The 13,926-nt window shown below is 44.1% G+C and overlaps 1 protein-coding gene across 12 annotated transcripts in view; it reads left to right on the top strand.

Annotated features, from left to right (window-relative positions):
* CLASP1 (cytoplasmic linker associated protein 1) overlaps positions 1 to 13,926 on the top strand; it is a 350,733-nt gene that overhangs the window by 294,291 nt on the left and 42,516 nt on the right. For all 12 annotated transcript variants that reach the window (XM_023742167.1, XM_023742168.1, XM_023742166.1 and 9 more), the window contains 3 exons: positions 2,256 to 2,399; positions 2,971 to 3,077; positions 11,727 to 11,877. In XM_023742167.1, the coding sequence (XP_023597935.1) occupies positions 2,256 to 2,399; positions 2,971 to 3,077; positions 11,727 to 11,877 (402 nt within the window). The remainder of the gene's footprint in view (positions 1 to 2,255; positions 2,400 to 2,970; positions 3,078 to 11,726; positions 11,878 to 13,926) is intronic.

The following is a 13,926-nucleotide window of genomic DNA, read 5'->3' as shown; positions in this document are numbered from 1 at the left end:
TGCTTTTAGTCAAAATGAAGAAGAAATTATTGTATACACAGAAACCATTTTTCATAACGTGTTTTTATTTCTCTTCACTCTTCTAGACATTTGTAAGAAATGCCAGTCAGTGTTAACTGAAATTGTCCTTTGGTGTAGTTTTTCCAAGTTAGAACCCTTGTAATCTAATTTTTCTAAACTCTGATTGCCTGCTACTAAATACAACAGAAAGCACATTACTTGCTAGAAGAATCTGAGTCTCATTTGGCTACTGTTGCTTCAGCTAATTACCTTTTCCTACTTTACAAGCGGTACTGCAGATGTTGTCTCAACTCGTAATGAAAAGAAGCATGTCTTCCGAAGGGCAGAAGAGCGAGTTTTTAAATTATACCATCCAAAATCTGGTTGCCTTCCCCAAAGACTGTCTCTCTTCTTGGGTCATAGATGTAAAAGTAGGAGCTTTTCCGTTGCATTTGGACTGGTCTTTTTCGAGTATGTTTCAGTCCATCGGAGCAGGACTGTGACATCTACTAGGACATCACAAGGAATGACCAAGGGATAGCAGTTTCTTGGGATCACCTAGCAGCAGCTCACCTAGAAGCTTGCTCTTTCCAGGGTGCACCGCTGGGAGCCCTGTTCAGTTCTGACTTACTAGAGTGGGAACAATCTTAAGCCTTTCTTATTTTTTGATTGTTTCGTTTACCTGTTTATCAGCTTCCTTCCTGGTGCCAGACAACAAAGGGAAAGTTATTGGAATTTATCCTTAATGTGCTGTGGAACTCTAAGGGCAAAGTGTTAAAATGAAGCTAGGGCTTATTTTCCAGATTGAAGTCTGACTGTTGATGATGGTTGATAACTATTTTCTCTACATGCTTTTTGGTTTTGCTTTTTGATGTGAAGGGTGTCCTCTTATTAGTGATTTTACTTATACAAAAATGTTTCCTTTTTTCTCTAAATTGTATTTATTTTGTTGTTACTGAGAATATGCACAGCAAAACATACACCAATTCAGCAGTTTCTACATGTACGATTTAGTGACAATGATTATATTTTTTGTTGTGCAACCGTTCTCACCCTCCTTTTCTGAGTACCTCCCTCATTAACATGAACTCACTGCCCCTAAGTTTCCTATCTAATCTTTCAAGTTGCTGTTGTCAGTTTGATCCTGTATACATAAATCTTAAAAGAGCATAATGCTCAAAGAAGATCTTACTTACTAGTTAAGCTAAAATATTATTCAGTTTTAAGTGACTTCAGGGGATGTTTTTGGTTTAAGGTTTAAAGATTATCTCAGGGCAATAGTTTCAGGTGTTCATCTTTCCTCCATGGCTCCAGAAAGTCTAGAGTCCATGAGAATTTGAAGTTTTGTTCTGCATTTTCCCCCTTTTGATCAGGATTCTTCTGTAGAATCTTTGATCAAAATGTTCGGTAATGGTAGCCAGGCCTACCCAGTTCTGCTGGTCTCATGGCAGAGGAGGCAATTGTTGGTGGAGGCAATTAGCCACGTATTCTATTTCCTCCACCTATTCCTGATCCTCCTTCTTCCTCTGTTGCTCCAGAGCTTTTAAGACCCCAGGTGCTATGTAATGAACTAGGAGGTAGAACAGAAGCACTAAACACATTATTAGGCTGGTTAAGTGGTACGTCCCCTGAAACCATGACCCTAAACCTCCACATCAAGTCAGCTTTTTATAGGTGTACAACTACTGACAGCAGTTGCAGTAATTGGCTGTGCAGCCTTACCCTTAATATGATTTTTCCTTCACCATTAACCACCCTTTTCCCCTTCCTCATACCACTGGTAACCATTAATAAACTTTGGTCCCTATACATTTGCCTTTTCTTGTGTTCTTATGTAAGTGAGGTCATACAGTGTTTGTCCTTTTGTGATTGGCTTATTTCGCTCAGCATAATGTCTTCAAGCTCCGTCCATGCTGTAGCATGTATCAAGACTTCATTTCTCCTGCTGGCTGAGTAGTATTCCATTGTATGTATGCACCACATTTTGTTTATCCATCATCTGTTGATGGTCATTTACGTTGTTTCCACCTTTTGGCTATTGTGAATAGTGCTGCAGTGAACATTGGTGTACAAGTCTCTGTTTGAGTCTCTGCTTTCAGGTCTTTTGGATATATACCTAGGAGTGGAATTTGTTGGGTCATCTGGTAGTTATATTTTTCGTTTAAATGTTTTCTTTTTAAAATGGTTATAACGGACGTTTTGACCAAGATATGCTATTGTATGTCACATGAATTGATCATGTCTTCTTTTTCTAGGCAGCACAAATTGTGCTAATCTCTCTGTTTGAATTGAACACTCCTGAATTTACCATGTTACTTGGTGCCTTGCCAAAAACATTCCAGGATGGTGCCACCAAACTCCTCCATAACCACCTCAAGAATTCTAGTAACACCAGTGTGGTGAGTGCATTGGGTGACAGTTGGTGCCTCTGTGCTCAAATTGGGGCCTCTGCCTGTCCGTTACCTTGAACCTCCTCTCACAAAATTGCGTATTTCCTCGTTCTTTTCTAGTAGATTGTGAGCTTTTCCTCAGTGGTTGGGGTCATGCCTGATCCCAGTGTATCTCTAGCCACTCCATAAGCATATTATGAATGAGTAAATGAACTGGTATTTAAATATGGCCTTTTTCTTGGGTTAGGTTGTTGAATCTATTAAATTTTTAATTGGCCGTTTTATTAGTTATTTGTTCATTGATTGAGTTAGTCTTATTTTTTAACACTGCAAAATGCAAATGCCTGATTATGTCTGATACTCTAGCATAACCAACATCAGTCATTCAACTCCAGGAACACCCATAAGACAGTTGTACATTTACTGATTTATATGCACTCGAAATTGGCCTTATTATTCTGAGAAACAGTTGTGCAGCTTCTACCCATTTGTTTACACGTGAGTTAAAAGGCCAAGGGAAGAGTGGAGCTGTGTTCTAATACCGACCTTAAGTAATAGTGCTTGTTCTGCCTTTGCCTAGGGCTCTCCAAGCAATACGATTGGCCGGACTTCCTCCAGACACACCAGCAGCAGGACCAGCCCCCTGACCTCACCCACCAACTGTTCCCATGGGGGTCTGTCTCCAAGGTAAAGTCACTGCAACAGAAGTGAAGAAAACTAAGGCACCCTAGTGTCTGTGCAGCGTGTCTCTAGATTTAAGATCAAGCTTAATAACCAAAAAGTGTTGAGTCTCAGGAGACCACGGGCTCTGTCCTTACTCAGGTCTTAACTGTGTGGTCTTGGGCAAAGTGACTAACTTCTGTGGTAAAATGAGCAGTTTGTGCTAAATGTTCTCTGCGGCCCTTTCAGCTCTAAACACTCTCTAGTACTTTAGGTTTTAAGTACCCTAGTACTTAACAGATTTTAAACCTAAAATTTGTGTTTAGTGCTGCGTTACTTGGAATCCTTGTAGAAATCCGTCACCTGTTCTCTAAGTGATAGGAGGACCTGAAGGTATTTAGTCCTGCACGTAAACCCTTCAGAGTCGGTCTGCACCAAGTCTGGGTTAGTTTGCTAACCAAGAGGCCACTCCAAGCCTAGTTGCTTGTCATTATGAGCTCGTGTTTCACTCAGAATGCTGCTCTGAAGGACTGTGATTTAGAGCCTGACAGCTAAAGTTGGATCACCAGTTTGAGACTTGTGTTGGGACCCTACAAACATTGGCCTTACAGAACCAGTGCGGTGGCTTAAGAAGAGAAACAGCTGTGTCTAGAGGTCTTTAGATGGCACTTCTTCTGGCCAGAGCCTGCAGGAGTCTGCGCAGTGGCTTTAGCCACGCCTCCCATGCGCTGGAGTTAGTGTGGCCCTACTCACAGCAGAACCACTCTGGACCTCCAGCTCTTGGAGATCACTAACAACAAAAATCAGGAGGCTTTTGTCCTATGGGTTGCTTTTATCAGGATCTTAAAGTTAAAAGAAAATATTGCAAGTGTACCTTTTTTCCTTTAATATTAAGGGTTCCCTCTTTAGTAGGAAGATATCAATACTTAATTGCTTTAAATTTAGATTTTTAAAGTCTACCAGACTCCATCATTACCAGCTGAAGTTCTCTTCAGTTTCTCAAGTTAATCTGTAACTAGTTTGGAACATGTTAAATTTGCATATTTCCCTGGTGAAGCAGAGTATTTTATATACCTATAGTGCCTTGCTGTTTACATTATCTATGTCTAATCCCCCAAATGTATTTAGGTGTGATGGAGTACAATGTTCTGTCTCCACAGTTGGTCTGTGTTGTCAACGATTTCAACAAGATATACTATAATTAGGCAGTTGAGACCACAAACTTACTGGAAATATGTCTGACTTGTCCCAGGTATGACTGGGGTTCAGCCAGCTATTTGTTTAAAACTAACATCTATATTTAAGGTATATGGTTTTTCTTACATTACTAGGGTCCAGTGTTGACAGTAAAATCATTGCGTATTCTTTCCTGGTAGGGTGACTTATGGAAAACTTGTATTCCCTGTAAATTGTTGGCCTTTGTCTAGAAGCAATACTTTGGAACATTAATTGGGAAATCTGTTCTTTCATAATATGCAGTTCATACTTCTTTTAGCCATTTCATTATTAGGTGGCACATTGTTCAGGTAGGAAGCGGAAGGCAAACCTCAGATTAAGTATGTTATTGTGTATGCTGATAGTCTAAGTAAAACAGTGGTGGGGGCTGCTAGCATAATCCATCAGCGCTAAGAATCAGCTCGGTATTAATCTTATGGATCCCCAAATCATTAAAATTTAAATTTATTTTTACAAGTCACCATTTCTTCTAAATTGGCCTGACCTCAGTTTTTACTGTTAGGGCTATAGGTCAGTAGAAGAAATGAATTAAAGATTCATTCAATATTAAAAAGTCCGTGTGTGCTCTGGAGCCCTGATGGTGCAGTGGTTAAGAGCTCGGCTGCTAACCAAAAGGTCAGCAGTTTGAATCCACCAGCCACTCCTTGGAAGCCCCGTGGGGCAGTTCTACTCTGTCCTGTAGGGTCACTATGAGTCGGAATCGACTTGGCGGCAGTGGGTTTGGTTTTTTGGTTTTAAGTGTCGTCTGAATATCGTGAACAGATTCTTCTTTAGGAAGTTATTTAGTTATGTAGTTTCTTTTTTTTTTTCCTTATTAATTTGCTGTCGTTCAGTGCATAAATAGCCAGATGGTCTTAACCAACTTGAGCTCAACAGGAGAAATAATTTTTCTTACTACTAAAATTGTCCTTCACTGGGAAAAACTGCCTCATGTTGTCGTGTCCCTGGAAATAATCAAATAGGCTACATACTTTGTACAGGAAATTTATGAAAGAAATGAATTCCTGCACTAAATAGAAGAATGGCTGGATGACCACATTCTAGGAGGTGATGAGCAAGTCCCTACAGTGTATAATCTCTGCTGCTTTTCTGAGCAGTGCTCTTAAAAGTTTCATTTTCTCTGATCTTGTCATTCTTCTGGATGATCTTGACCATATGATGTTAGCTTTTCATCCTTCAGACAAGAAGTTACCACCTGTTATTTGTCTTTAATTTTGAGCATCAGAATGAACTTTTTTTTTTTTTTTTGCCCAAAAATTCTACATTCAGATCATGGTGATAATAAGGAAGTATTCTAAAATGAAGAACAACTCTAATTTGATAGTTTTTTTAGAATATCACTAGTCAGGAAGTCATTTTTATTGACCCAGCAATGTTAGAGAAGCTATAGATAACAGGTTCAGCTTTGTAAAAGAGTCCATCAATTATTGTTTCTGTGTGAGGGAAGAATTACTGCTTTTTATCAGCTAATAAATACTCCTTGGTACTTGGAGAGATTTATGACATGGGATTTTTCATCATTAAACACGTATTTATATTTTAGCTTATCTTACCTAGTGTGATCTTATGGTAAATGGAAAGCAGAGTAGACAAAGACCAGAAAGCATCTGAGGTCCATTCTCTTTAAAAAAGTATACGCAGTTCTTGCTCTGGTCTGCCGTATGTTCTTGGCAAACATGTCAAGAGCAGAAAGTCACTGGATAATCTCTGTGTCCCCTAACAATAAAAATAATTGCAGGTGGGTTTTACGTTTTGTCCACTTGAGGACCAACAGTATCCCCAGAGTCAGAGTGAGATTGACTGTGAGGAGGTGCTGAGGCATCTGCTTTGTCCTCTGCCCTTTGCAGAGCTCCTGCCTGTGGTGGTCACCCGTGTTCTTCTTGGACCTCCACCCCGACTCCATGTGTGACTTAGAGAAGGTCTTTAGGCCCTTCCGTTCCTCAGTGCCCTGTCGGTTGCACACCTTAATTTCCTTACAAAATGGAGGCCATAACTGTCCTCAGGGAGACCAGCTCCAGACCCACCACAGGAAAGGACGTATGCTCTTAGAACTATGAGAAGTACCAGTCACTAGCAGGGCTGACGGTAGAAACATTATCTCTGACGTCATGATCTCGGCCCTGGGGCCGCACATCACCATTCCCGCCAGTTCAGTACCCCTTTCTCCAGTCTCTCTGGGCTCAGTTCTTTCGAATTGCAAACAGTTGTTAGAACTTCCTGTCATGGCCTCTGCAAGCCCAGGTCACCTAGTGACATTTGTGGACTGAAGAGGGATGCCTTCATTTTGTATAGAATTTTAATTCTCATATTTGGTGATAGGAGCAGAGGAATCGATTTGTTGGTGCTCCCACTCTGAGCTGTCCAGCTGAGACTTAACATCCTAGGCCTCTAGTGGGTTGTGCTGTTATTCTTTCAGGAGGAACGGCTGTGTCAGCCTCTGAACGCCGTGATTGGATTCCAGCTGTGTAGCACACACAGGCCCATGCCTGAGTGCTCTAGTCAGAATAGCACGTTTTCTGTAGCTTTCCCTGTTGTACTACCTCTGGCCACTTCTCAGTTAAGCCCCCATAATTCTTTCTTTGGTTCTTCCTAAAACAATTGCTGGGTTATCTGAAACAATACCCATATTTTCTTGTGTGTAAGTGCTTATAATGTCCTCTCAAACACACATACACTTGGAATCTCCTGTGATTTTAAAAACTGAAAACATCCTGTGGTTGGGAGGGGAAAGACTAAAACAGTCTCACTGAGGACCAAACTGTGAAACGGAATTTGTTCATTTTCTCTGCATGGTGACGTAGTCCATTTGAATCTGATAGATTTTGCTAGAACTTTGTCAAGGAAGGAGGAGGCCCTGAGACACTTGGAGTGCAGGGTCTTCTCCCCTCCCCTCCCCTTCGCCTTTTCTGTTTCCCTTTTGCTGACTTTTGTCTTCTCATCACTGCAGTCGGTTGTGGGGCTGGAGTGCCGACGGGCTGTCGAAGCACCCACCTCCCTTTTCTCAGCCTAACTCAGTCCCCACCGCTCCTTCCCACAAGACTCTCAGGTGCTCTTACTCTCCCAGGTAACACGCTACCTGTTACACTTGTCTGAGGTGTCACAATATTATTGCGTTTCCAAGGTCGTCTCAAGCCTTTCGAAAAGCCTCTTAGCTGCCTCCACTGAGCCCTGCCTGGCTTAGACCAGCAGGAGTAGAGCCCTGGTGGGAAGGTGGGCAGGACTTTGTGAGTCTCCCGAGTATCAGAGCAGAAGGTGACTCTGTCTCCAACGGATCAGGATCCATCAGTTCCTGCTGTTGCAGACTCTTCAGCCCCCCGCAGTCGCTTAGGGAACACTTACTGACTGTTGACCTGCGAGATCAAGGCAGGCAACAGGGGCACCACTTCCAAGCCTTCTTCTCAGGCACACGAGGCGTTCCCACTGCAGAGCAAGCGAGACCTGCCCTTTCCCAGACGGCACGCATGGCTCTCAGTCCTGCTGTGACGTGTGTGGACTGAGTTCTTTCGTCATGTGGTCATGTCAGAGAGCACAGACCCAGAAAGAAAGCTCTGAGAGCTACGTTCCTTGTTGCCTCTCTCCAAAGGTGCCCCGCCTCTGGACAGGAGAGCCATCAGTATCCTCTCAAGTCACCATCGAGGTGCCGAGTGAAGCTCACCGCCGCTGGTCGAATATGACTAAGCTATGAGTCTATAAGGAGGGGTGGGGCTTCCCTCAGCTGTTTAGACGGGTGGTAAATCTGTGGTGCAGAGAAGGTTCCATGTAGATACCCAGTTGAGGGCCTGCTGAGCGCTCTTGCTCGAGGTCCAAAGCCCGGAGAACCCGTGTTCATGTAAGCATAGCCCGGGCAGTATCAGTCATTGGGCTCGGCAAGGTGAGCGCACATGCTCTGACAGGACACGGGTGAATAAAGTCTGTGACTTGCGAAATGCTTCCTAGATGACCTGTGCGTAGGAGGTCTGCCTTCTTTTTTGTATCCTCACCATAGCAAAGCTGTACATGGTAAACCAGTCAGCTGAATATTCAGCAACATCTTTCTCTGGAAGCCCTTACAGCTCTCAAGTTGTCCAGAGAATCCTAAAGTCTGCAGAGACTCCTAGAATGATGTGTCTACAGAGAGTCTCAGGGCAAGCAGACAGTGGGTCACTGCTGTCTGGGATGCTGGTAAACCATGTCACCACCTTTTCATTTTTAAAGGTTAGCAGTACCTCAGGCCATAAGCTCAGTTTAGCTGTCTGCCGGTATACTGGCTTGTATGCCCTCAGGGACACTGAGCTTACCCTGGCGAGTCTTCCCACTCAGCAGCAAGACTGACCCTCCAGAGGACATGTCGTTACTAGAATCATCTGTCAGATGTGCTCACACTTGTATTTGTTGATCTAACTTATCTACTAGACAATGTGTAATAAATACTTGTAGCTTCTATTAACCGTAGGAGGGAGAGCCGACTCGATATTTTTGAATTTAGAAAAGCTATCAGTTGCATGAAGCTAAGAGGAACTCCACGTCTGTCTCTTGACTGTGCCCAAATCCTGACTTCGTAACAGGCAACAATTACTCTCTACCTAGTATCTCTCCCCTACGAAGTGGCAAAGAAGGAACCTCGGAAGGCACACGCCCACCCTAGTTTCCCTTTTTCTGGAGAGCTGACCCCATACGCAGCTGTACCCGTGATACGGAGCCTTTCCCAGGCAGGCCGGGGCTTTGCTCTGCTTCTGTTGGTGACGTGACCTGACCTTCAGTCAGCAAGTATTCACAAATTGATTAACTCCTCCTGATCTAATGAGCCCTAAGGAAGCCCTTCTGGAGTCTTATCAAAGTATTTACAAGTGACCAGGCTGTGGCCTTTAACCCAGAAGATGATATCCTGGCTTGTCTCGCAGCTGAAACAAGACAGACTGCTGGGCTTATCTCAGTGCATCTCCTCTGAGTAAGGCTGCTGGGTTCCTCTTGCCTGCTCTTCCGCATGGTTTGTCAGGACACCATCACCTACGACTCCCTGAAAAGCGAGGGTTCTATAGGTGTTGATTCGAACAAAGGACAGATCAAGCCAAAGCATAAGAAGAGCAGCATTGTCTGTTTCCTGTTAGAGGGAACCATGGTTGCTCACAGTGTTAGCTTCGTACCAAGGAAATAGTTCAGACCTCCAGCCAGGTAGCCCAAAAGAAGTGGCACCATATCACCACAGTTGGTGCTGGGTGTGCACACAACACTCCTGAAGTGGGAGTTGGGGTTGGTGTATTCATCGGAAGTAGTAACACGCAGAATACTTTATTTTCTCACTTTGAAAAGAGGCTTCCGTAATGGTAAACTTATGCAAACCAAAATGGAATATTTTAAGAATGTTCAGGTTAAGAATAACGAGACGAATTATCTGAGTGCTACCATCTGCTGAAGCGACGTATGGAAAATAATATTGTGACATCCCTTCAAAAGCTGAGCATTCTGCCAGACCTACTCTCGTCCATTCTGTCATTCTTCCAGTTTGTTGTTTTTGTTTTTGCATGGGCTATGCTATTATTTTTGTTGTTATGATTAAAAGTATTTTAAGGCATTTTTTAACGTCTTGTATATACTATTTTTTTTGTTTGAGCCATACTCAGTCTTTACACATAAACAGTAGTGTGCTGGCCAGATGTATAAATGCGTTTGTTCAGACATAAAGCTAGTATTGTGGTGTTTTCAGAGAAGAGGACAAGGACCCCTTGCTTTCTTCACATTAAAGGGATGTTGCCTCTGGATCACCTCACAGACAGACAGCCTTGGGAACTCAGAGGAGACTGAAGTCTTGAATTGTGTTCAGGTTTTCTTGTCCACCTCCTGTCAGTCTGTACACGGACTTTCAGCTGTGAACGTGCTCAAGGTTTGCATTTCTTTTCATTTATTGGCAGAGCCAACCTTTGAGTTGGTGTGTGTATTTGTGAACTCTCCAAGTACAGTTGGGGTGTGTATTTCCTTTCTTTCATCAGGAAAGAAAAACGGGTTTTACCTGGGCCATTTTTGCAGTTTTAGGCAACTAGCTTCCATCTCTGGAGCATGAGTTCAGATCTTATGCTCCAGTAGAACCTAACTGCCTTGGAAACTCCTAGATCATTACAGCCTCAAGCCTCTAGAAGTCTGGCTTTGTCAGGTGGGACCTGTCCACATCTTGCTGGCTGTGCTGTCCAAGCCTTTAAAGGGGGAAAGGGGTAGGAAGTGTTATTTGTTTTAAGAACAGGAAGCTTACCTCTTCTTCCTACAGGGTTGATGGTGTTGCCTTTAGGAAAGGGCTCCCGCCAGTGAGTGCCTAGTTCTTCGGTGTTTTCTCTTTGGAAGAGCAGAGAAATGGCTTCTCTCTGGTCCTCAGTAATGTCCCATGCTTACTGTTTACAGCCAGGGCTCCCTGGAGTGTCCCTGGCCGCCCCCAGGAGAACTGTGGCTTTCTGCTCTCTTCTTGAGGACTTTCTCGAAACAAGTGATATTTAAGCTCGGTCACGTTGTTCGGACTTGCCTTTGCTCGACTCTCACTTCAGGTGTTGCCCCCCGTTTACTGGTGTGTCTGCCCCGTGCTTTTCTCTGCTCTTCCCCACGAGGGGCAGCAACGGTGGTTCTGTTCTTAGGGTTCTCTGTTGGTTTCAGTGCCCTTCTCACAGCCACTTGTTGGCACACTGGTTGCACCAAGATACAGATGAGGGTTTTTGCTTCATTTTGTGTTTTGCTTTGCTAAACATCTGAAAGGACAGCAATTGACATGACTTTCCCTTGAGGGATAAGTATTTCTTCCTTCCTGAAGTGTTTTCAAACATCCATCCAGGAGCATGACACATCTCTGTGGGACCTGCTTTTATTGTAAAACTTCACATGGAAGCATCTAGAAGAGTCTGGTATGTTCGGGAAGCTCTCCTGGGTTAGAGGACATAGAGTTAGGAACCCATTGGTAGGCTAGCTCTGACTGAGTCATGGGGTTTTATTTGATAAGTTTCTGTTCCTGGTAAGTGAGCATTGCCTGCCAACCCAGTCTTGGGAGGTCTTTGGCCTTGTTCCTCGGAGGTTTGTTTGTAATACTAGCTTTATTTTGAAGTGCCCATTCCTCTTAATTTGAGTTTGTACATTTGAGACCAGTAACAATCACACTACTTTTTTCCATCTTCAAGATACGAAAGTTATTTTTCCACTTTCATAACCTCGTGCATTCCGTCACTAATTGTCACTCCTGAGTTCTTGCGTTCTTGTGGTGATTGTTGTTTCCCACTGGTTTCTTAGTGAGTGATGATGTCGTGTGTTCGGGGCCAGATTCTCCAGGGAAGGGGTGTCATTGTCTGATAGTGGTGCACCAAGAAAAGATGTCCCCTTTTTATTCCAAGTCACCGAAAGACACAGAACTATGTATCTTACTCTGTGAATTACTAGAGGTAATTTATGCCCATACGTCAGGGTAAAGAATGAAATATTTTTTATGTTTAGCATGCTGGACTATGATACAGAGAACCTGAACTCTGAAGAAATCTACAGCTCTCTGCGTGGAGTTACAGAAGCCATTGAAAAGTTTAGTTTTCGAAGCCAAGAAGATCTGAATGAGCCAATCAAACGAGAAGGGAAGAAAGACTGTGATATTGTAAGTGTCCCCAGGCTACTAGAGAACTCTGGGTATCAGTTAAATGACGATTACAGAGTCTGACTACTGTGGTCACTGATTACTGAGCTTCATCGTTATCTGTATCCTGTAGTTAGAATAGTATTATTTTAAGAGGCCCAATGCAATTTTATGAAATTTCAAAAGCGTCACCCTGAGCTGTCTTGTGAGGAGGGTTAAATACTTTTTTCTCAGTTGGTTTTCCTTTTGGTTTATGACGTGATAAAAATGGTAAGCCTGAAGCACGCAAGACCATGATTCTCTAGGAGGCCAGTCTGGTGGGAGAGGTGGGCAAACTAGCAGGCATTTGTGGGCAGTGGGTGTGGTCAGGCTCGAGTGACAGTAGATACATGGTTCTGGGGGTACCCAGGAGTCCTGCTAGCCATCCGTGACGCTCGGGAAGAATCTTCACAAGAGATGACTCCACTTCTGAACTGAAGGAGCTCTCTCACACCTTGAGAATTGCCACCCAATGTGTGAACATTGTCTTTGGGATATTGGAGAGTCTTGGAAGGCTTTTTAAGCAGGAAAGTGGTGTGGCCACACATACCATTGTAGAAGGATTGCTCTCACTCTGGAGTGGAGAATGACTCCGGAAGAAGTAGGGGAGGCGGTGTAGAACACGAGCAGGAGAGTTAGGAGTCTCTGACCAGAACTGTAGGGTAGTAGTTGGTGTGATTCAAGGAGATAATATCATAGAAGGAGAGAGAAGTGCATGTGAACCCCTTTGGAACATGAGGAATTCAGTTTTTAATACGTGTGAATTACAGAACCCGTGGAATATGCAAGCACCTGTATCCATTAGATCTGGAGTTGAGGCCAACTGTTTGAGTTGGACGTAGAGATTTCAGAGGCATCAGCGAGTTTGCTGGTGGTAACTGAGGAGGAGTGAGTGAGAGCAGCCAGGTGAAGGGTGAGGACAGAATCCTGAGGAACATCAGCACCAGGGGAAAGAGAGATGACAGAGCGGAAACCAGGATAGTGCGGTGTCACAGAAGTTAGGGGGAAACAGTGTTTCCGGACGGACAGTCTAGCCAGACGGGCCGTGCGGCAGTGGGGTAGCAGGTAGCTAGAGAGTAAAAAGGGCTCTGTTGGATTTTTTTATTACCCACATTGAGTTTTCTATTTGTACCTAAAATATGTAAAATACACATCTCTTTGCCAGTGTTTTGATGCATAGCCAAACCCTTCCCTTTGCGAACGGGCCCACTGTTTGGAGTTCTACGTTTTTCTTCTTAAATAAACTCCACACAGAGGCACTGTCGACAGTTCCCTAGTTATGTTTCTTCCAGAGGCCCATTGGATTTTGAGAGCAATTCAGTGGAGAGCAGAGAGTGGGAGCTCAGTCACAGTAGCTTGAGGAGTGATTCAGGTGAGAAACTGAGGGGCGGTGATGGTCGTTCAGGGGACTTCTCAAATGGGGAGGTCTGAACCTGTTCAAAGGAAAGTGTTGCGTATGCGACGGGGCGGGGGGTGGAGAACACAGGTCCTTAGGGATGTGGGAGGGGATGAATTTGGGCACAGGTGGAATGATTGGCCTTAGCCAGGTAGGTGTGGGGACAGAAAGTTGAGGGAGTTCCCACTGACAGCCCCTGCTTTTTCTCTGGGCATAAGATGTGGATGCTTTTCCCCGTCAGTATTATTCTACGTGATTTTTTTATGTCTGTGATAATTCCTCAGATGGACGTATCGTAATCAGGTGCCTAGTGCCCTATTTTTTTAAGATGTAGGTGGTTTCCAGTTTTTCAGTTTATAAAAAACTGCGGAAAGTCGAAAGGAGTGAAGTTCGATAGGGAGACAGCCGTGGGAGCAAGGCAGGAGAAACCTCCGAGTTACCCTGGGACAGGCAGAGCGAAGGGCGGGCTGTGCCTGCGGCTGCAGGAGAGAAGGCGGGGTCAGGAGGTGGTCCCTGGAAATGTGATGTTTGGGGGGGCCGGGCCTGCTTGAGGATAGAAGGCAGGGTCAGGAGGTGGTCCCTGGAAATGTGATGTTTGGGGGGGGCGGGCCTGCTTGAGGATAGAAGGCGGGGTC

This window comes from Trichechus manatus, unplaced genomic scaffold, assembly GCF_000243295.1.
Source record: "Trichechus manatus latirostris isolate Lorelei unplaced genomic scaffold, TriManLat1.0 scaffold00203, whole genome shotgun sequence".
Lineage (NCBI taxonomy): Eukaryota > Metazoa > Chordata > Mammalia > Sirenia > Trichechidae > Trichechus > Trichechus manatus.
The sequence above is the reverse complement of the archived record's forward strand: the minus strand, read 5'-3'. Positions and strand labels throughout refer to the sequence as shown.